General features: G+C 47.1%; 7 protein-coding genes across 7 annotated transcripts; 4 read left to right on the plus strand and 3 right to left on the minus strand.

The window, feature by feature from the left end:
- Window positions 1-3447: 3447 nt before the first annotated feature.
- Window positions 3448-7958, minus strand: N7484_001845 (uncharacterized protein; the record flags this gene model as incomplete). The annotated part of the gene is made up of 3 exons (XM_057112265.1): window positions 3448-4825; window positions 4888-5701; window positions 5762-7958. The coding sequence occupies 3 exons, from the start codon at window positions 7956-7958 to the stop codon at window positions 3448-3450; spliced, it is 4389 nt and encodes a 1462-aa protein (XP_056977002.1).
- A 2503-nt stretch (window positions 7959-10461) lies between these two features.
- Window positions 10462-11610, plus strand: N7484_001846 (serine hydrolase domain-containing protein; the record flags this gene model as incomplete). Its single annotated transcript, XM_057112266.1, has 1 exon — window positions 10462-11610. The coding sequence occupies one exon, from the start codon at window positions 10462-10464 to the stop codon at window positions 11608-11610; it is 1149 nt and encodes a 382-aa protein (XP_056977003.1).
- Window positions 11611-11747: 137 nt separating this feature from the next.
- N7484_001847 (uncharacterized protein) lies at window positions 11748-12944 on the minus strand (the record flags this gene model as incomplete). The annotated part of the gene is made up of 2 exons (XM_057112267.1): window positions 11748-12546; window positions 12613-12944. 2 exons carry the CDS (start codon window positions 12942-12944, stop codon window positions 11748-11750), a joined length of 1131 nt encoding a protein of 376 aa, XP_056977004.1.
- A 1963-nt stretch (window positions 12945-14907) lies between these two features.
- N7484_001848 (Zinc finger CCCH-type) lies at window positions 14908-16668 on the plus strand (the record flags this gene model as incomplete). The annotated part of the gene is made up of 5 exons (XM_057112268.1): window positions 14908-15105; window positions 15162-15209; window positions 15293-15593; window positions 15657-15958; window positions 16012-16668. The coding sequence occupies 5 exons, from the start codon at window positions 14908-14910 to the stop codon at window positions 16666-16668; spliced, it is 1506 nt and encodes a 501-aa protein (XP_056977005.1).
- Window positions 16669-17376: 708 nt separating this feature from the next.
- N7484_001849 (MBL fold metallo-hydrolase) lies at window positions 17377-18222 on the plus strand (the record flags this gene model as incomplete). Its single annotated transcript, XM_057112269.1, has 1 exon — window positions 17377-18222. One exon carries the CDS (start codon window positions 17377-17379, stop codon window positions 18220-18222), a length of 846 nt encoding a protein of 281 aa, XP_056977006.1.
- A 178-nt stretch (window positions 18223-18400) lies between these two features.
- On the minus strand, window positions 18401-19124 carry N7484_001850 (glutathione S-transferase family protein; the record flags this gene model as incomplete). Its single annotated transcript, XM_057112270.1, has 2 exons — window positions 18401-18689; window positions 18739-19124. 2 exons carry the CDS (start codon window positions 19122-19124, stop codon window positions 18401-18403), a joined length of 675 nt encoding a protein of 224 aa, XP_056977007.1.
- A 787-nt stretch (window positions 19125-19911) lies between these two features.
- Window positions 19912-23007, plus strand: N7484_001851 (glycoside hydrolase family 35 protein; the record flags this gene model as incomplete). The annotated part of the gene is made up of 5 exons (XM_057112271.1): window positions 19912-20536; window positions 20612-20735; window positions 20787-20895; window positions 20940-22734; window positions 22790-23007. 5 exons carry the CDS (start codon window positions 19912-19914, stop codon window positions 23005-23007), a joined length of 2871 nt encoding a protein of 956 aa, XP_056977008.1.
- Between the last annotated feature and the right edge of the window lie 5 nt (window positions 23008-23012).

Genomic DNA, 23012 nt, shown 5'->3' on the forward strand with positions numbered 1-23012 from the left:
CATCCAGAGGCTCTACGGCCAATGGAATGCCCCCAACATCCGTACCAACGGGGAATCTCTTGTTCTGCTCAGTGGGTTTATCGGACCGTTCAGAGGCATCTTTAAGCTTTCAACATAACCCCAGCACATAAGGTTCGGTGTGAGGCTCCTTTCCGTGATCAAACGTTCCTTGGTTAACTGGCGTATTCCCCAAGCTCTTGCTAGATTTGTCTCACAGGGTATACTTCTTGATTCAAATGTAATAATAGCTTAATGTTTTTTATATCCTAAGGGAAGTCATAGGAAGGGAGGCTACGCTTTCTTCACCCGGGCGTTAAATAGGTACTACCAACCAACCAACTAACCAACAAACCATTCTAGGATCATCGGCTTAGCTGACTCTAGGCGTTTACCTATGGAATTTCCAACTAGACAACCTTACTTCGCCTCATTTTGATCCTCGCGTATGAGTAGTGGGGTATTTATCTTTATTACATAGTGCTTTCACTGAAGCAACTACGAGAAACATATATTGGACAAAAACTCGCCATCTCAAGGGCAATCTCTTTACTCTAATATCTGTCACAATTCAGGCAAGGAATTCAAATTATTTACTCAAGAACTGTACACCACAGCCCAAGCATTTTGAGAACCGTACGCCCTCGATTGTTTCAACAAAAATACAAACAAAATCGCAGCTGCATCAACAAGAGCATCATTACCGCAGATGACTGTATACAATGAACAAGAGATCCATGAGTACGCTGCGTCTCGCTTAGGAGCATTTCAATACGTCGAAACCCCATTCAAAACTTCAGCAGATTTCATAGGCTACTTTGAAGAATTGTTGAGAAAACATCATTTGGAGGATTGCAAATACATCTTGTTCCGCGAAAACTACCCTAATACCGTCTACCATTTTGTGATTATTGATTTTCAAGAGTTGACGACGAACGATTCCTTGAAAATATTGATTCTATGTTAAAAACGCCAGAAATCACGTTTTCGCTATTCGGCACGGGGGACAACCTAAATGATGTCAAACTTTGGGGGGAGGCGTAGCTGCTTGAATTGTATGAGCGTATCGGCAATCATGAAGAGCTAATGCGTGATCTTGCGCATGGCGAATGATGGAGCTGGTTTGTATATGGCAAAATCGCTAGGGTGATATGATCCTGTCTTCTCGGTATTTGAAGGGCGAAGATAAAGCGGCATACAGACCGACAAATTTCAGGACAAGTCATCTGGAAGGTTCACTAAGTAATGTGTTATTCCTTTCATAGCAAACTTCAGGTTCAAAGCCTGGTATCTGAATCGTTCTGGTTATTGATGAGCGAAACGATACGGACAAGTCTTGTACCCATATGCTTTTCTGAATTAATATTGCAGTAATTTTTGATCAAATTGTCTGACGTAAAAGAGCTTCTCCGCTTAAATTTGATCGTACAAACTTCAAATATCTCATCTTCGCTACCCACGAGCACACGACCGCCAAAAAGCCAATCCTCAAGGTGACCATCTCCCACCTGCCGACCTCGGGACCCGACATTGCTTCCAATTTTTATCAGGCCACCTTCCTTTCCCCAAATTCCTTTCTATTTGAAGGCGAAAACATTTTGTTTTGCCTATCTTCTTCCAAATCGCCCCTAGAAGCCGCCAATATAGTGAACAGCCATTATCCCACGAGCTTGGATCTTCCAGGAACCGGCTCAGTCGAAATATCCACCTCCTCAATTGCCGCTGGGAATGATGAATTGGTGGTTGGATATCAGGGGGCAAATCAATCCCAGGAACGCGGACACTATAGTTGTTTTGCACCACGAGGATATCATTCTCTACGAAGGACTTTGTTCTAACTTCCGCCATGACGAAGTGGTGATCTTTCACTGTACACTCATGATAGAGAATGATATATCCCCCACTCAGACTGGGACGGAAGAAGTAATTCTCAAGGTTAAACTCTTCGCATTTATTGGGATGTCGTCCCATAAATTCGAGCAAATGTTTCATTTGGTCTCGGTGTTAGTAGGTCATTTCGAGACAAGGGCATATTTTCACGACCCCAGCCCAGGGAAGACATTCTGCTTTTTTGGGTAGGGATGTCATTGTCGCGACGGAATTCATTTCTCTATAGTAACGAAAGCTCCCAGCCTAGTCGGTACCAGGCTGGGTTTTCATTTTGCAGCTGAGGCAGGGAGGTAGTGCTGCGTAGAGTTGCTCGTAGCATTCTTTGTCATGTGGTTTTCGGCATTCCGATCTAGGATGCAGTCTTTCACGAAGACAAAGTTTCCAGAAGGGATTTTCGCCAACGCTGCGAATGAGCTTTGTTCGTACTTTTGCCTCGACTTCGCGTTTTCTGATGAAAGGTTGGTTATTGTAGGGTGGGTATTCGCGTTGGAGGCCTGGGTCTCGGAGCACGGCGCCAATGCGGTTGTACAGAGACCTGCAGGAGGTCGCAAGATAGGCCTTGTATAGTAAGGGGATGTACTGGATAATTTCATCCAAGATCTCCTGGGGTATTTGCAGGATGTAACATGGGATATCCGATTGGAATGAGAGTTTGACTCGATTGAGAAAATATTGTGCGATCTGGCGATGTTTATTCGACTTTCGTGGCAACGCGCTTTGATCTCGTATTAAAAGCTTCTGCCAGCGGAGGCGGGTGCTAAGAGACTGCATTTTCTGAAGGCTGCATAGGATAGATTTGTAGTAATATGTTCAAAGAAACAGCATGTTGCATTCAAGAAACGCGTCGGTACTAAAATTTGAACCAATCATGTCGAGCAGCATCATCCATTCGGGAGATACCGTGGGTAGCTAGACCGTGTTGAACAAATGTTTGTTTGTGACCTCTTGAGAATTCTATAGACCCCGCGTACATATGCTTATGTTTCTTTGTAGGTAATCCTTTGCGCTGCGTTAATTTGCCTTTATCTATCTATTGAAATGCTGTAAATAAACTATGTGCGAGCTGTCTGTACAACTGCCGTTGCTCATAGAGGTATATTTGCACGGACGGTTGTGGCGTAGCATCAGTCTTAAAAAATTTTGGTCATTGAAATTAGAGTCAAAGCCCGTTCTGGGGTTAAATCACTGCCCAAAGGGATTTCGCAGCGCTTCAGAAGAAAGGTTACATCAAGAATGGCTCATTATCTTAGTGCACGCAATCGACAGGGAAGCATTTGCACAACATTGACGTACATCTGCCAATCCTCATAGATACCATTGTTCTGAAAATCCATTTGCGATATACGATACTTCCCTTGATATCTTGCAACACGCCAGTTTTGTCCTCTTGTTGATATATGGGCTAGCAAATAGCAATTCCGATAGAAAACTACTCTTCTCAGGCACTGAAAAAAATGATCTTTCTCGTATTTCATTTCTGGTTGCATGGAGTAACCGACATTCTTCATAATTCCACACCTTTCCCTTCCCGATCCCTCCATCGACTGACCAACTTCTGTTTCATGATTCGTAAAGCTCCTTGAATGCACTGTCCCTATTGAGAAGTGCCCCCGGTGTATCAAATTCAATGAGCTCACCGTTGTGTATCATGGCTATGCGATCAAAGTCAAGGATCGTCTCGAGCCGATGAGCAACAGCCAAGATCGTGCAATCAGCAAACTCTTCGCGGATTACTCGTTGCATCAATGCGTCAGAAACAATGTCCACATTGCTAGTCACTTCGTCTAGAACGACGATCTTACTTTTGCGCAACAAGGCTCGTGCAAGACAAAAGAGTTGCCTTTGACCGTGAGAGAAGAAATTGACATCGAGGGCGGCGTCGACTCCCCCTTTCATCTCAATAATACCCCACAGTTCAACGCGACGAAGAACCCGCTCTATATCTTCGAGGCTGTTGGTGCTATGTGGATCAATATTGGCACGAATAGTGCCATGCGTGAAAAACGGCTCTTGTGGAATGGCGTTAAGAGCCACGCGTGTAATCTGCCGTGGAATCTTTGCAATATCCACCCCATCAATCCGAATGCGACTTTGAGGATCAATTTCCAGCAGTCGGAACAAGGCCGCTAGAAGCGAGCTTTTACCACTGCCACTGCGACCACATATGCCAATCTTTTGTCCGGGTTGGATTGATAGGTTCAAATTGCGGAGAACGTATGGTTGGTCTTCGCCTGTTTTGTACGATGCATACACATTCTCAAACTCGATTGCGCCTTTGGATGGCCAGGAGGATAAGTTCAACTCTCCAACCTGGAGTCCCTCATCCTCCCCTGACTTGTCTTCAGAGGCGGTATGGGTAACAAAGTCTTTAATTCGAGCGATAGCCCCAATAGAAGTCTCCAGTTCCACCCAGTTTCGAAGAATCTCCGAAAGTGACTCGCTGAAGGTGATGACATTGAGGATGGCGAGACCGACGTATCCGGTGCCAACCTCGTTTCTCAATTTGACCACGAGAACCATCAAGATAGTACCAAGAATAGCCACAGACAAATCCAAGACTAGTTCCAGCCAACGTTGAATGCAGAATAACAGATAAAATGGTTTCTGTGACGTGTCAAGTAAGGTGAGATTCTGGTCTTCGAATACAGACGCCCAGCCGAAGGCGCGGATGGTCACCAGACCGGAAAGACTCTCAATAAATTGAGAGAACAGTGGCGATTTCGCCTCGAGGTCGAGAAGTCGCATTTGACGTGACGTCCGGAGATAAAACTTTTGCAACATCCACAGAAACATGAAGGCTGGCGGTATCACGGCAGCGAAATACGGCGCAGATATGCACACCATGATAGCGGACATGAATCCGTACGCAAGCGAGAATATGAGGTCAAAAGCAGAGTAAGGTAGATCATGATCAATCAAGGTCATATCTTGGCTGAACCTGCTCATGGTAGTTAGGATCCAAGATACTTCAAAATTCTTCTTGAATCAAGGCAGCCTTACCTGTTCAGAGTGGTGCCAGTATCGACCGACGTAAAGAATGATAAAGGTGCATGCATGACTGAATTTAGAACGCGTTCGTGTAGAGTTTCAGCACTTCGGGGGCAGAAGAAAATGAATAAATGGTAACCCCCACCCACAAGCGCAAAGACCGCCAAGATTGACACCAAGGCATAGAGACCTAGGTAAAAAGAATTGACAGAACTGCCATTATTTTCCAACGAGCTCACCCAATATTTGACCACCAATTCGCTCACTTTCGGTAATAATCCATCCATCACAAGCAAGGTCATCCAGAGAAGACTGGATGCCCAATGCACAGACCCAAAATAGTAAAGGTAAAGAGCAAAATCTCCACTTCCCCTGGCCAACTCTTCTTCCATAGTATCGATGCGATCTCCTTGACCAGACCCAGCGAGGGCGCTTGTCTTATCCTTCTGCTGGGGGTTTGTTTTGACATTGGCTTGGTTTTTATACTGTGCCTTCAAGAGGGCAACGTAGCCACCATTGGCCTTGAGCTCCTCCAGAGTTCCTTGCTCCGCAACGGAGCCATCTTTATCTAAAGCGACGATATGATCCGCGTAGGAGAGTCGGTGTACAGCGTGCGTACCCAGTATCACAGTCGTATTCAGTCGGCGAAACAATCCGTTAATCGCAAAAAGAGCCTTGAAGACATGCTCTTCAGTATCAGCATCAAGGCCCGAGAATATATCATCCAGCATAACGACTTCTTTGCATGCATAGACAGCGCGAGCCAGGGCAAGTCGTTGCTTCTGTCCCCCAGACAGAGAAATTCCGGAGGAACCAACCTTGGTCGCTACAAGTAGGGGACAAGCATTAGCATACTAGGCCGAGTTTATAGAAAAAGGAAACCCACAGTGACCATTAGGTAGATTTGCAACATCTTGATCCAATCCACATGCGCTGAGGACTTCATGATACCAAATCTCGTTATAATTCGACGCGCCCAGAATGTTATCCTTGAATGAAGTGTTGCGAATCCAGGGCGTCTGATCCACGAACGCTGTGTCTCGATATTTTGTATACAAAAAGCCTTTGGTTGATGGTGTTTCACCCAAAAACCCTTTCATCATAGTGCTCTTCCCACAGCCTGTTGATCCAATGATAAAACAGAATTGTCCTTTCTGGACACTCAAATTGAGGTTATGAATCGAGAAAGTTGCATGACGGCTCCACGCGAAGCTTACATCTCGGGCAGTAATGACGTCCGAATCTGGCCTGTGTCTTGAGAGGCTTAGGTCTCCAAGCTCTAGCTCTCCCGAGCTCGACTGAATGTGGTGTGTTGAGACTGGAGAATGTTCCAAAAGTATGCGATGGTCACGTCTGCCCTCTGACTGAAGGAACTTCTGTACCCGGTTAAACGACGCCAAAGCAGTGTTCATAGCAGGGATTGCTCTGATAAAAGTGTTGACAGGCGTAGCTAGAAGTGAAATCAGCGACAAGGTCGTGTAAGCCGAAGTCCAATTCAAAGAACCTCCTTTTCCGGGAATAATTGTGAAGATAGCAAATGTCAAAGGTGGGGCAAGGAATCTGAGGCTGTTTCCAAGGAATACACGCAAAACAAGCAGCCTGCGAAAGAGCTTCGCCTCTTGAAGCTCATTTACCCTGAGCCTTTGGATAATACCCGCAAGCCAATCAGAAAAGCCAAGCATCTTGACAGACTTCATAGACCCCAGCATGGTTGCCGTGACGTCAACTCGCGTCTGAATGCTTTCCATCCATATTTTCTGGGCGCGTCCCATGGATTTTGCCATTGATATGATAGCCACAGTCAATACAACGGCAAAAATGACTGGCACGAGTGCTGCAATGCCAAGTTGGCGACTCAAGAGATAAATCACAATGACTAGCTCAACTGGTACTCCCCAGAGATCATTGATTAATCGGAAACCATCGCAAATGGATTGGACATCACTGGACATCAGAGTTACCGCAACCGATTCATCGAGGGCTGTGATGCTGAGATCGACCGTTTTGGAGTAGATGATGCTCACTAAGCTACCACGAACGCTCGTCACGAAGCGAAAGGTCATATGGTAGAAAAGGCCATTTGAAAGCGCGACTCCCACGAGAACTAAGAAAAAAGCACCAGTGAGACCCCAACCAATGCTATCCGACTGGGATGCATCATTTGCGAAATCAATCGTCCGCGTGAGCAGCAAAGGCTGAGTATATTTGAAGGCGATCTGCAACAAACGCGGGATGACACAGTAAAGTAATGACTTCGAATTCGCACGTAACACTGCCCAGAAAAAAGCCCTTCGCTTATGCTGTGCTGAAGCACTCCACGCATTTTTCATTCGCTGCTGGAGTGAAGATGAGGACATTTCACGGTCGATTGGGTACAAGTCATTATTTTGAAGAACTCGTTGGAATCCAGATGTCATGAGCTGATTTAGCCAGAAGAAGAAAGATTTACTGTAAATGCCGCTTGTTTCTTCCGGAGACAAGCCACGATATGGTGGCAAGAGCAGCTTTCGCTTTTCGACTGCCTCGGCAAGCAGAATCATCGCCTTCACGCCAATCATGCTGGAGAATAATCCGGCGATGGATCCGTTATTCGAATCAAGGAACAATGTTCGCACACGAGCAATATCAAAAATCAATGTGAGGAAAATATAGCCGTTGATAATTGGGGATGGGCGGATAGAACGAGAATGCTCAAGCCGTGAAAGCAAACAGAGACCAAGGCTGGCAATAAACGCCAGCACCGATGCGGCGATAGTGGCAATGGTACGTAGTGATGAGTTGAGGATATGAAGAATCAAAAGCGCTAGATGAATCGTGGCGAACGTAGCCAAGAGAACTGATTTGCTCTCACGCAGAAAGCCCTCAGGAGATACCTTTTGCCGTTGGCCGTATAGACTTATTATGCGATATGGTAAAGTGAGCAAGAGAAGTGCTGATGGTACCAAAGAGAGGACGACATCTTCAAAAAGCGGCGTAAAATCGAAGCCCGTAGAGGTAGCAGGCCCAAATAATGTGACGCTCGCTCGGCTGACTATGAAAGAGGAATCATTGTGCAAGTCATCAAGAACCGCAATTTCGGACATAATTCGAGGGTCCCTTCAACAAAGCGAAGCAATAGTCTCGAAGCCAAGGAAGACAATGACTCAGTGACACCGAAGAAAGCTCCACGGCCAACTTATACACGGGTGCTCTGAAATTGGCTGCTAGGCAACAAAATAAATGCTTACTTTTGATTGATAAGATAGAGTGATGAAAGAGGGCCTCCTTTGCTCTACTAGTCGGCGACTTTTGGGGCGATAAGCATGTCGGCCAATGATGTGAATTGAGGGCAATTCCTCGCTGGATAACACAATCAGAGGGATAAGATCCGCTATTCGCCATCCTGTCATTGAGGCTCTGATAGGGCCCGTCGAAGAGGAGCGGGGTAAGGCGGTCCGTGAGGTTACAATACCTGATCACCTGGCCGCCTACATACTCAGGTTTGGGGTTGGAGGTTGAAAATTGAACACGGCTCCCTGGGACCGGTTACTTAGAGTCTGAACTGGGAGACTATCAATTTGGGCAGAATTGAGCTCAATCCTATTGCAAAACTACAACACACTGGACATGGACCCCGCCGTCATTCTGCGGCCAGTTCCCATAGAAAATATAGAGACCGGGTGACGAATAAAGAAAAGAAAAGAAAAAACATAAATGACTAGGATGTGCGACCTACAATTCACCGCTATACAGTTTGTCTAGGCACATTCATATCTCCAGACATTCAGAAAAGAGATTGACGATCGAAGGCACTGTAATCTCGGGCACTCGAGTTTTGGTCACAGCCTCCGCCGCTGCATGCACCCGCACAGCCCATTAAATAAGCAGTCTGGAAACCAGACGAACCGGTGGAAGGCCTCGCGTGGCTGTTGCTATAGTAACAGATCTTGCTGTTGATATGGTAATCCGACACTGTGGCAAGATAATAACCTTCAGCAAGCATTCATGTAATCTTGAATGTTGGTTGGACGTCTTCGGAGATGACTTTGTTTGCTTGTCGCGCTCCACAGGTCATATGAATACCTGAAGAATGTTGGCTGATATGACTGGTCGAAGTGAACGTGAAATTTATTTACCTCTCCTCCAATGCTGCTGAAAGGAAGTCCGTCGGCAAACGGACAATCGGTAGAGCAAAGAACTGAAAGCTGTGTTCAGATTCTTGTCCTGGAGGCGCTGTCATGAAGGCCTAGTCATTTGTGGAGTCGCCATGTGTCTCATTCTGGTATCCACCAGTTTCGTAGAGTTTGCAGGTTCCAATCGGCTCACTGCCAGTCGGTTGAGCTGAATAGACAAAGCTAAGGAAGCTTTAGCATCGCATCAAATAAAAGCTTGTAAACTTCTTTATTTACTCTTTCATATCAGGCTTTCAGCTTATAAGAGACTGTATAGGCATGCAGTTGAACTAGCGGTATACCACATCCTTTAAATGGCGTCCTGTCTTGAGATTTGAACACTCAACAAAGCCTTGAACCCCGATCTATTTATGCGACTTTTGATTCAAAATAGTACTCTATTTCTCCCGTAATGAGCCAAAGATTGATTGGACGTCTCACATTTACCAATTGATAATCAAAGACAAAATACCAATCAATCCAGAAGTCCCACCCAATATTAGAGTCATACCTCCCCAACCAAGGACTAACCTCGCGTAACCGGCAATAAGAGGTCCTACAAACTGACCAAATGTAATGGCCATGCCAAGCCGATTTTGAAGAAAAGACTCGTCCAAGAGATGGAGCTCAAGATCTGCTTGTGAGCGACAGTATGCAATTTCATAGCAGATACAATGTGAACGATAGAAAATATGAAAATAGTGGAGAAGCAGGGGATGGCCTAGGTGGGACAGAATGTAATAGGCAATATTCGTTTGAGCTGTTTTTCAGCACATGCATCTAGAGGATAAATCCCCGTTCAGGCTCCAGCCACTTCAATTTATGCTCGCTGAAAAGGTGCATGACGGGCTGACCCGATGGGAGCTATTTGAAAACATGCCTGTGTATGACACCACAAACACAGATCGCATGTTGAATGCTTCAGGCGGCCTTCATTTTCCGATCCTCGATCGAGGACTTATGGACAAGTATGTGTCATACCTTTCAGGCTTCTAGATTGCAACAGCCTTTTATTTTCTTTTCTGTTCCTGGATGTGGTTGTATCGTGCTTTGTTCTTTGTCCCAAACCGTGTAGCTATGTCACCACCTCAGGATAGCCTTCTGTTTACTTATCAGTTATGCGGTGTTTAAATATCAACCTCCAAAATGCGGGACAAAGGGCGCTGAACTGACGAAGAGTCGATTACTGCCTTACCCAAACTGGCATGCCCAGGCACTAGTAACTGAGTCGAAGGCAGTGCAATTTTACTGAGTCAGCGATCACATAATTCATAAGCAACGCTGCCTGCCGCGGTCGAATTTGATCCTGAATTTCGCATCATCACTTGACAAAGTAGTTCTAAAAAGCAACCAGGCTCAGAGTCCAGGGCTTTGAAGTATATCGCTACGAATTTTTACGAATTTTCTCGGAACATACGGGGGCATCACAATCACAATGGTCGAGGTCTACGGAACTAACGACCCCGCATTCGAGCCTGTACGGGAGCTTTTGCAGAAACAACTCTCTTCAGGAGACGAACTAGGTCTATCCCTCTTCGTGAATATAGACGGCAAGGATGTCCTCGATTTGTGGGGTGGTCATACCGACGTGCCTAAGACTAAACCTTGGCACAAGGACACTATTGCGCTGGTTTGGTCCTGCTCCAAGGTAGTCACCAACTTTGCCACCATGCTGCTTGTCGATCGCGGCCAACTAGATGTGAATGAAAAAGTTGCGACATACTGGCCTGAATTCGCAGCCAATGGTAAAGAGAACATTACAGTGGCCCATGTTCTCAGCCACACATCCGGGGTCCCCGCGTGGGAGAGCCCCGTGACTTTTGAAGAGCTCTGTGACAACAAAGCTGCTACCGAGAAACTTGCGAGTCAAGCCCCCTGGTGGACTCCTGGTGAGAGAAGTGGCTATCAACTTTCCAATCAAGGCCATATGGTTGGCGAGGTTATCCGTCGGATTACAGGGAAAACCTTAGAGCAGTTTGTCGCGGATGAGATTACCCGTCCCTTGGATGCGGATTTCCAGTATGGAGTACCGGAAGATCAATGGCATCGCACGGCGGATCTCGTCCCACCCCCAGCTCTGCCCATTGGAAGTCTTGACCCCGCTAGCATTGTAGCCAGAGCTATTATGGGATCTCCCTTTCCCGCTGAGATTACAACGGCGCCGCCGTTCAGGAAGGCTGTGATGGGCGCGACCAACGGATTTAGTAATGCTCGTGCGCTAGCCCGAATTGGTTCCATTGTTTCTCTCGGTGGCACTGTTGATGACAAGCGCATCGTGGATCCGAGTACTATTGATACATTCCTGGAAGAACAGGTTCAAGGTCATGATCTTGTCACTTCCGATTTCGTTCGATTCGCTCTCGGGGTAGCTCTATCTGATTCTCGGACTCGTTCTTGGATCCCAGAAGGCGACATTTGCTATTGGGGAGGATGGGGCGGCTCGATCATCATCATGGATCGTGAACGACGAATGACGATTTCTTACGTTATGAATCGCATGGCTGGAGGTGGCACCATTGGAAATGACAATACTGAGGCATACGTCAAAGCGATATATGAAGTTGTGAACAAGATGTCTATATGATTGCTATCACATAGTATATTTGGTGTCTGCATTATTAGAAATACACATCATTTTGCCAAGAGCATAAAGTTCTGGTGGACAAAACATAATATACCCATCCCATATAGGAATCACACTGACTCCTAGACAATGGTGAGCTAGGAGGACTTTTTGGCCTTCGAAACTTGCTGCCCTGAGCCAGTCTCATTGAAGACCAACTCGTCGCGCTCCCACATCAACTCCACCGCTGCACCAGCTGGACCTGTAAGAGCCGTCAACAAGCCGATTTTGAAGAAAAGACTCGTCCAAGAGATGGAGCTCAAGATCTGCTTGTGAGCGACAGTATGCAATTTCAAGGCCCACAGCAGAATGCCCGCCGATCCGATCATATAATCCCAGCGCAAGAACACATGCACGCCATCGGCCACTGTATCAACCTGCATCCCAGACCATGGAACGGGGAAAGAGTACACCTTAGACGGGTGAAGCGCATCAACGAAGCGGGTGTCAAACAGAGCAGGAGCCAAGACTGTGGCAACGGAAATGACCAGCGTGACGAGGTGGCTGACTCCAGCATGGATGAACGCGGACGCATAGACCCACCGCAAGCCTGACATGGACGCCCGATGGTTGTTCGTGAAGAATGGGCCGAGGACATAATAGGCTGCAGTTGTGAGGATGGACACATATACAGGCCAAGGGTGCCACGCAGCGATAGCTATCTGCTTCCAGTCCACAGAGATCACGTCCGGCGCGGGGAGAATCATCAAGTTAGTCGGCACAAGGAAGCCGATCACAAAGACAGCCGGAATAACAGCTAGCACGACACGAGGAACACGAATATTATCCGCGTGGGGGTGGCGCGCCGTAACTGAGCATCCCAGTTGCAGGGCACATATCAAAGGGGTTGCGAAAGCGAAGGTCAGAACTTGTGCTGCTAGACCAAAAATCGCAGGACTGCATCTAGGGTCAGTATGTTGATATTTGAAAGTGGGATTCGCACATCTTGTGGTCGTGACTTACTATGCCGCGACTGTACCAGCATTGCCTTTTCGCCAAGATTCCAGTACCACCAGAGTCCATGCTGCCCCAAATGTGCCAGAAAACCCGATGCCATGCAGCAGAAGCGCTGAGCTTTGGCCGTCAAGAACAGGATAGAAGAACGTGGTGAGCACAGTCAGGATGCGATCGACGGGCTCAACCCCAGTATACACGGTGCGCAGGGGCTCATTGAGACCAGGAAGCTTTCCTGAAGCCACAGATTTAAGGCCAAGCTCATTGAGCCCATTGACTTGTGAAAAATAGAAGATCGCATAGAATGCGAACGCACTCAGCGAAAACAAAATGGCTCTCATGGTTGCGATTGCAAAGACGCTGGCTTGGATCGGGATTAGAGCGGGGTGTAACTGTTTATATTCCACGGAAAGAGCAATGACGATCCCGCCCACCTCGTCATATGTGCTATGGATACCGAGGCTGATTGAGGTGAACCGAACTTCACCAGTCTCATTATGTTATGCAACAGAATGTCGTCGGCTGCCGATCTTGCACGATTTCGGATTTCACATGGGCTCCGTTGAGCATCCTGCATACCGAAATGGGTTAGCTGCCCAGGAAAACTTGGGGTACTCATGCCCTTGATGTTCAGGTACCTTCATTAGTAATTGCAAAATAATATAACTAACTACCTTTGGTCTTGTCTGACTTTTAAAAATCATTTTGCACAAAGTCCGTATCTGCGCGGCAGATGCCACTAGCTGGCTTAAACCCTCCACACTAGGGATGGTTTGCTGAGCGATGAAATTTCCACCATCAACCGAGAAACACCGTAGCAAATATAAAGTTGATATGAACGCCGAAGTTGCATGATGGAGTCACGGTCTCTTGATCAACATTGGTCATTAGGGTATCTCTTATTTCGGGACTAGCAATTGCAATGGTTCATGCTAATAGATCCGTAAACGGTGGATATTTAACATACTCAGAATGCACTCATTTGTCATCAATTTCAAGTAGTTAAATCAGGTGTGTAACACAGGGGAGCACATATTCCGAGGTCTGAAGCTTCAACTATGACGGCACTACTGTAGAGCTGCTGTGACTCGTGACACATTGGCAAAGATACGACCATGTCTGCCGCATTATATAGCACATTGGACCTACTAGACTGTCTCGGGGACCAGTCATTTAACTCTTAAGAAGAATCGGATCCCTGAGAAGATGAGCTCCCCTGTGTTGTATGCAGTAAGTGCAGGCAGACCATCGCTGGAATCACAAAGTAGAATCGGAAAAAAGCGCGCCCGTCATATAACGCTGTGTCTTTTGTCAGAGCATGGGCGGGGACTTAGCGCCTAAATCTTAGCTTGAGCCACCAAAACCTTAGGCATCAACGCCCTAAGCTCGGGGAGCTTAACCGCCAGCATGATAGATTTGAGCTAGCGGAATAGGAGGCGCTTATTGTCGCTGTGGATATGGCTATTATAAGGGGAGAAGAGGGGTTTGACGAGGCTCTGGCGGATTCTGTTGCTCGAAAATTGCCATTGTAGAGGCTGCACCGTGACACCAGCGACCGGACGTTTTATAATGCCACGGAGCGTCCTAGCTCCCTCCTCCAGGGGCATATAAACAGAGTGGTAAATTTGATAGTCCCAACTTTTCAGATTGGCGAAGAGACTTTAGGTTCCGAATGCTTGAGCGAGACCGCAGGGGGCACGGGTCGGGAAGGAGCTGAGGAATGCTGAGCGGGTCTATGGCATCAAGGGCCTGGCCGTGGAAATGGCCCAACCTATTCGATTCAGGTAGGATTGCCTGGAAAAATAAAACCTAAAATGCTTTCTAGCATATTCCAAAGGTACTGCGTAAGCAACGATGACAAAAAGACTGCATGAAAAGGATGGCCGAGACCGCAATCCGGGTACTTCGGTTTGTTGATCCCACTGATCATATACGTGGTGGCATGGCGGCTTTGTTGATTTGCACACGTTTCCAAGTCCTCCACGGGAGCTGGCATGGACTAAAACGCGTGGTTGTTTGTGATTAGAGAGACATGAAGAAGCGAAGAGGATGTTAAAAGGTTGCGATAATCCACGCGAAAGTGTACATGCGGGAATCAGGTGATTGATACCCCACCCACTGTTTGACCGCTTCTGCCAACGCAGCTACAAATTTGTTTCTCTCCCTTCCCCACGTATCAACAACCCACCCATTTTTTGCCGATCGTTATCTCATTCTTATTCTGGGACCATATTGAATGTTCACGATCTTTCTTGAATTTCTGTATTGCATGGGATAGGCGTACGCCTTCCCGTTACCTTCAATATGCTGAGGGAATCTGATATAGATTCCCTGAACAATCATTTAGCATCTTTGTCCCAGGAAAATCAACGCAACCATGAAAATTTGCAAGGCTTGTTGAACCAGTTTAGGAACCTCCTGGATGACTACAGCTCGCTGAAGAGTGATTATGAGGAAGTCAAGGAAGGTCGAGAGAAGTACAAGAGACAGGCCCGGGGTCAAGTAAGCTAGCCGGGCGCCTAAACATTCTGGGAATGGTCTCTAACTATATTCGCAAGGAGCGCAATCCTTTCGTTCTGGTGCTTGTTGATGGCGATGGATACCTTGTGAGTTTCGAATCAATTGATCTTTCTTGTTTATTGTTTTATTGTTTACTTCTGATTGAAATCGGCTAATCACTGTCGTCCAGTTCAAGGAGCATTTTCTTAAAGCGGGAAGTGAGGGCGGTATTAAGGCCGCCCGCGAATTGAGTGACTCCGTTAGAGAGCTGATGCATTCGACAATGGGAATGCAAGCTGATTCATGCCGGATCATGGTCCGCGTCTACGCCAATATTCTTGGACTGTCCAAAGTTCTGGCTCGCGCCGGAATGGTTGGACATGAAGCTCGATCCCTTTCACCCTTTACCTCCTCATTCACTAGGGCCCAGGATCTTTTTGATTTTGTCGACGCTGCCGAGAAGAAGGAAGGCAGCGACTTCAAAATTAGAGGTATGGGCCTAGACCTTCCAATGAGCCCGCTGTGTGTCTCGTCATGCTAATATATCACCGCAGAAATGTTTCGCTTGTTTGTGGATCTTAACCAATGCCGTCACATCTATTTTGCAGGCTGCCATGACACAGGCTTCACCTCTTTGCTCACACCCTACAGGGGCAGCGATCGAATTACCCTTATCAAGGCGGCCTCGTTCCACCGAGAGTTCGAGGACCTAAACCTACCAATCAGAGAACTACCCTCTGTATTCATGTCTACTCCCCTAGCTGTCACAAAGCCAGCTGCGCCAGTCCAGACGATTAATACCAAGATCACTAATACCATGACTGGCACTAAGCCTATCTGTAAGCATTTCCAAAAGGTGACTCACTCCTTGTTATATCCGAACTTCACGAAAGCGTGCTCATGCATTAGCAGGGAATCTGCAAATTTGGCGTCGGTTGCAACAAGCAACATGTGTCGCCAAATCAACAATTGGCTAGATCGGCAGACTCTGACTCGCCATCTCCTAAGCAGCTGTGGTCTTCTCCCACAGTTGTGGGTCGCTCGCAGGAATTTCTTACCGCCACGCTGCCAACGCAGAGTCTGAAATCCGAGGAATATATCCCCATCAATAAAGATGGTGACCGGCTTGACACTTATTGCCCTCACCCATCTCCCGAGGCCTTTGACGAATATCATCGCCGAGCCAAGGAACACAGAGTGTGCAATAGTTACCACCTATCCGGCGAGTGCGGTGATATGGGCTGTCAGTATGATCACAGTGACGTCTCCAATACCATCATCGAGGTGCTAAGATACATCCTCCTCCAACACCCTTGCTCCCGAGCTGGGGCATGTCGATCCATCAAGTGCTATTTGGGTCACATTTGCCAAAAGCCTAACTGCAAGGCTGTCAAAAGCTGGCAATGCCGCTTTAACCACCGCACGCACACGCTTGATCTCCAAGTTGCTCAGTGGGTTGCGCCTGTTGAGCAAGCTGAAGCTGATGATGATCGTGATGACCGGTCAACCATCAGCGGCGAGTCTTTTCAAAGCCAATCCCCGAGCAACATGATCTACGTGATGTAATGTGCTCTGAAATCTCACCATGGCGGTAGATTTTAAATGACCAACCGACGCTTACTGATGAAGTACTTCAAATGTGCTCACTGTATGCTTGAAAGAATTGCGAGGCGATAAAGCCGGGAATTTCGATTTCGATTTAGCTGGGGTGAATTTGTTAAAGTTGTTACTTGGGACACCGGGCTTTCTTATCCCGAATTGCCTTTTGAAATCGGCGATTCCCGCACTCCCATTGAAATGGATTGATTATGTCCTGGTCGCTTTTGCCTTATTCGTCGGCAGAGCCTTTACCTACACACTTAGAGTGCTATGGTAATAGTTATGGCAAAGAATCTAACATGTGCAGAATTTGTTCCGACGGTCTTTTGAGATTTAGAATCGCAACCAGGCCTGCTTCGTATGAGACAAAAATCGATCATAGAAAATACTGAGTTATTACCAAAATGACATTTTGCGCCGTTCACTGAACCTTCTTGAGACAGTCTAAAATTGGGCATATAAAATGACATTCGCAAAAATCCAGGGCTCGCCACCTCTCTGGGAATTTAGGGTATGGTTCTTGGGCCTCATAATGGCCTTTAAATACGTAATTAGCCACACCTTCCGAAGAGTTTTTTTTTTTTTTTTTTTTTTTTCACGCGAGAAGGACTTTTGACTTTCAGTGTCTTCAAATCATATCAACTCTTCGCAAACTCTCTAGCGCATGCATCCAAAATGAATCCAATTGTACACCCAATTTTCGAACCCAAAACCTCTTCTTGGCAGTATATCGTCGTATGCCCCAAAACAAAAGAATGCGCGATCATCGACCCTGTCCTCGACTACGACCTCGGAAATTTCGTAGTCAGCACCCAATCCGCCGATGCCCTTCTCAAGATAGTCCGCAAACACCACCTCACGGTCACCCACCTTCTGGAAACACACGCACACACCGACCACCTTTCAGCTGCATATTATATCCAAGCAACGCTATGGACAAAAGGCCATCCGAATGCCCCAATCTGCATTGGGGAAAATATTACTATCGTGCAGAACCTCTTTGCACACAAGTACAACATCCCCAAAGAAGAACTCAAGAATTCATTCGACCACCTCTTTAGCCCCAATGAGACATTCCGCATCGGAGAGATGACTGCGGTAGCGATGCACCTACCAGGCCACTCACCGGACCACGGAGGCTACCATGTCGGGCCCGATGTGTTTACTGGAGATACCGTCTTCATGCCAGATGTTGGAAGTGCTCGGTGCGATTTTCCAGGCGGAGACCTGGGAGCTTTGTGGAAGTCTATGCAGCGGCTTCTAGCATTCCCTGATACAACACGATTATACACTGGACATGATTTTCCGCCTAATAATGAGGCTTATGCCCCGGATCCTAAGCCGTATGTCACGGTGGCGGAGCAGAAGGAGACGAACAAGCATATGAAGAATGGATCTACTGAGGAGGATTTTATGGCGTGGAGTAATCAGAGGGATCAAGTCCTTTCTGAGCCGAATATACTTCATCAGGCTTTACAGGTTAATTGTTCGTGGGGGAAAGATGCCCGGCCATTCTCATGATGGGAAGGCTTTGCTACAGTGCCTTGTTTCTGTTCCGAAGGCATTGTTGACAGGCTGACCAGCTGCTTCACGACTTATAGCATTGAGCTCTGATTGGATTCCATGATTCTTTTGGTTGTCATTTAGATTTTCTTCACAATAAAGGCAGTAGTAACAAGAAACACCAATGGATAGCCAACTATTTCGCTGCACTATTGTGAATCTTGGCATAAGCCTCCTGGACATCCTCGCGAGCTTCCATGAGCCCAAGCCACTTCTTTATCATGGGATACTTCTCAATAGAAAGACCCGCAAACGAATACATTTTCACCCAAGGCAGGAAATGAAAATCGACAGCAGTAGTTCTGCCAGGCAAGATACTCATTCCTGCTGTTTTCTGCAACTGGCCCTCAAGAACATCGTAGCACCGATAAGACTGGGCAACATATCTTTGCAGTGCGTCCTCATTCTTCTGAGAATGGAAGTGCCTAGCGAGATCAGATATCGTATATCGCCTCGCCGCCATTATTTACTTACCTGAACCAGTTCACCTGTCCCTGCATCGGACCAAGGGTCGATAGGAGGAAATACTCCCATTTCTCGAAGTCAACTAGATCCTGTGCCGAGCTACCGGCAGGTCCAATCGTATTGTTCAAGTCATACACTCGGCGAATGTAGTTCATGCATGCACCTGATTCCCAGGCGGTTACCCCTGTGTTGGGGTCTTCAATTGCTGGGACTCGACCATTTTCGTTGATTTGGAGGAAGTTACTCCCCTTTACACCAGTGTCTGGGTTATCACCGAACTCCCATAGCTTGACAATGTAAGGGACCTTCAGTGCCTCCAATGCGATTGCGACCTTGTAAGGATTCGGGCCCGTGTCGTGCGCGTGCAGAATGATTGGTTTAATATGAGGATTCATCTTTGCAAGTCAAATAGTACGTTCAATGTTGAGAGTTGAAGGATGAAAAGTGCGGGGAGAGAGAGTGATGGGGAAGTGATTGTACCATGATGTCATGTACTTGGCCACCCTGTGATGCTAAAAGTTTAACAACCAATGCTGTTTCTTATGGACTACTTACCAAGGTTTACCGCCCGTGGTAGTTATTATTATCTGCATTAGCTTTTTGGGACTTAGTGGTTCCAGGAGCGCAGATTATAGCGGTTCTTCTAGTTAGGGAGCTTGGCAAATCAGACTAGAGCCACTAGACAACGACTACAGCCAAGCTACTGAGAAGATTCAGACTGATTGTTTCGACTGTTTAGGTCTTAGGATCTAAGCCAAGAAAATCAATGCAAGCGGAAACATCTCCGTTTGATCTTACCGTGAGTAGGTTTTTTGTTAATTTGCGGGGTCATGTATTTAGCCGGAGATCACCCTGGAGTAGACCGTGGGGGTGCGGGGGGTAAAAGCTTGAAAATCCCCGCAGTGAGAACCATTGTAGATTATTATTTCCATTTGACGATTTGACATGATCTCTGCAAGATGATTTTGGCAAGATCATGCTTCTCCCTTGCGTCATGGTTTATAGCCATTCTTTCCCTTTCGCACCTAGGGTATTCTGACACATCAATTGGAACTGAAACTGGACTTCAAGATATAGTAGGCACTCCATTCCAAGATGAATTCAACAATTGGTAAAAGGTTCATGATCCAGCTTTAGGTTACGTGGGATCAGCATTCGATCATAGTCCGCGGAGAGCGTTTGATGATCTTCTCCGGAGAATTCCATCCATTCCGTCTCCCAGTTCCGGACCTCTGGCTCGATGTTTTCCAGAAAATCAAAGCGATGGGCTTTACCGGAGTCTCTTTCTACGTCGACTGGGGCCTCGTGGAGGGGAACCCTGGACATGTTGTAAATGACGGCATTTGGAGCTTAGAGAAATTCTTCCAAGCTGCGACCGAAGCTGGTATATATCTCATCGCTCGTCCAGGTCCATATATCAATGCAGAGACAACCGCTGGGGGAATACCAGGATGGGTTCTACGAATGAATGCAACAATTCGCTCCAATGATCCTGAGTATCTCAATGCGACGGCCAAATATATGTCAACCTTGGGCGGCATCATTGAAAAGGCCCAAATCACGCATGGTGGACCCGTCATTCTGGTACAGCCTGAGAATGAGTATACGACGTGGCCGGACGTTACCGACTTCCCATCTCAGATGAACAAAGAGTATATGGCTGCTGTTGAGCAGCAGCTTCTGGATGCTGGTATTACTGTACCGTTGATCGTTAACGATAATGAAGTCGAGGGTTACTGGGCACCAGGGTCTGGACTAGGAGCTGTCGATATCTATGGGATTGATGCATATCCAATGCGCTATGATTGTGAGTTTATTCAATCTCGAACTAATTCCTTTCAAGGCTTTAACCATGCTGGAATGCTAATTGTGCCCCCCAAAGGTGCCAATCCTAGTGTATGGCCAACGTATAGATTTCCACACAACTGGCAAATTCTTCATGAGCAACAAAGCCCAGCTACGCCGTTCGCCATTGCTGAGTTTCAAGGCGGATCCGGTGAAGGCTGGTACGCAACTTCTTAGCTTTCTTCTTAATGACTTCACTAATGAAGCAACAGGGGAGGCGTGCTTGAGAAAATGTGCGGTGAACTTGTGAACGAGGAAGCCGTCCGGGTAGTGTACAAGAACAACTACAGTTTCGGCGTGAAGATTTTCAACATCTATATGGTAAGACTCTTGAGTCATTTCAAAGATCTCAACTGACCAATCAGACATATGGTGGCACAAACTGGGGAAATCTGGGCTATATGAACGGATACACATCATACGACTATGGTGCAGCAATAACAGAAGAACGCGGAATCTGGCGTGAAAAATTCAGCGAAGAAAAGCTAGAAGCAAACTTCCTCAAAGCATCACCCGCATACCTGACAGCAACTCCCGGAATAGGGGTCAACGGATCCTACGGAGCTCCAGCTACGATCGCAGTAACCCCTCTACTGGGAAATGGCACACACACGAACTTCTACGTCATTCGACATGCCGACTTCAGCTCCAAAGACGTCACTCAGTACACCATTACCCTGCCGACAAGTATTGGAAGTGTCACCATCCCTCAGCTGGGTGGCAGTTTAACGCTGTACGGTCGTGATTCTAAATTTCACGTCACGGATTACGATCTAGGCGGCATGAGTCTGATCTATTCTTCATCAGAAATCTTGACTTGGGCTCGGGGTGCCGGATCAACACGTGTACTGATCCTGTATGGTGGAACTGGCGAAAAGCACGAGTTTGCCCTTGCTCGTCATCTTGGAAACCCGACTGTAGTTGAGGGGGATGGAATAACAATCAGACTGAAAGGCTCGACCTCGGTGATACAGTGGGAGGTTAAGCCGGATCGCCGCGTTATTCGCATTGGAGACTTGGAGGTCCATCTGCTCTGGCGGAATGAAGCATACAACTATTGGCCTTTGGAGGTCACTGCTGCAGAGCCGATCGGGAATTTTCCTTCGCCATCTAAGGAGTTAATTATTGTCAAGGCAGGTTACTTGATGCGCAGTGCAAGGTTTTGCGGTGAAAATGTTTGTTTGACCGGCGATGTTAACGCGACGACGGAGATTGAGCTGATCTCCTCGCCGGCGAAGAATGTCAGGGGAATTCTATTCAATGGAGAACAGTTGAAGACTTCCAGGACAGTAACCAATAAGCTGTCCGCTACGGTCAAATATCACCCGCCACGACTAGATATCCCTGCTCTTGAAGATCTTTCGTGGAAGTACTTGGATACATTGCCTGAAATTGCCCCCTCGTACGATGATTCGAGATGGACCAATTGTTCAAAGACGTTAACGAACAATCCTCGGGATCTGAGCACACCAACAAATCTATATGCCATGGACTATGGGTTTCACACGGGCTCACTGATTTACCGCGGTCATTTTACCGCAAATGGACAAGAGTCAAACCTGTGGTTGAACGTCTCCGGTGGCACAGGTTTCGGCTATTCAGTCTGGCTGAACGACATGTTTCTTGGGTCATGGCCTGGTAGCAGCGCAAATTCCACAGTCACTCAAGACATACCAATTACTAAGGATCTCACTGTCGGGAAATCTTATGTCTTGACTTTTCTACTTGATAACATGGGCCAGGATGAAGAGGCACCAGGCACAGATGTGATCAAGTTCCCGAAAGGCATTCTAGGCTATGATCTTTCAGGGCACAACCAGTCAGATATCTCGTGGAAGGTTACTGGTAATCTTGGCGGGGAACAGTATCACGATATGGCCCGTGGTCCATTGAACGAGGGATCGATGTATGCCGAGCGACAAGGCTACCATTATCCAAGGCCACCTAACGCTGATTGGAGAGTTTCAAATCCGGTTAGGACTGGACTTGCTGCGCCGGGCGTTGGCTTTTACACAACTTCCTTCAAGCTGGAGATTCCGGATGGGTGGGATGTCCCGATGAGCTTTGTTTTCAATTCATCAACAAATGCGCACAATATCCAGGGTGATTCCAACTATCGTTGCCAACTGTTTGTCAACGGTTACCAGTTTGGAAAGTACAGTAAGTAACGCACTTGGTATGTCCATCGAGTATTCATTCTAATTGTCAAATCCAGTCAACAATCTCGGCCCTCAGACGTCTTACCCGGTCCCCGAGGGCATTCTGAACTATAGCGGAACCAACTATGTGGCCATTACTCTCTGGGCACAAGATGCAGAGGGGGCACGGCTAGGTGGAATATCTCTAGTACCGACGGCAGTCATCCGCTCTGGCTACAGCAAGCCAGGACTTGCGCCACAGCCCTCGTGGACACGTCGACCAGGAGCGTATTAGAGATG

This window comes from Penicillium longicatenatum, assembly GCF_028827895.1.
Source record: "Penicillium longicatenatum strain IBT 33135 chromosome Unknown contig_1_segment0_segment0, whole genome shotgun sequence".
NCBI classification, from domain to species: Eukaryota; Fungi; Ascomycota; class Eurotiomycetes; order Eurotiales; family Aspergillaceae; genus Penicillium; species Penicillium longicatenatum.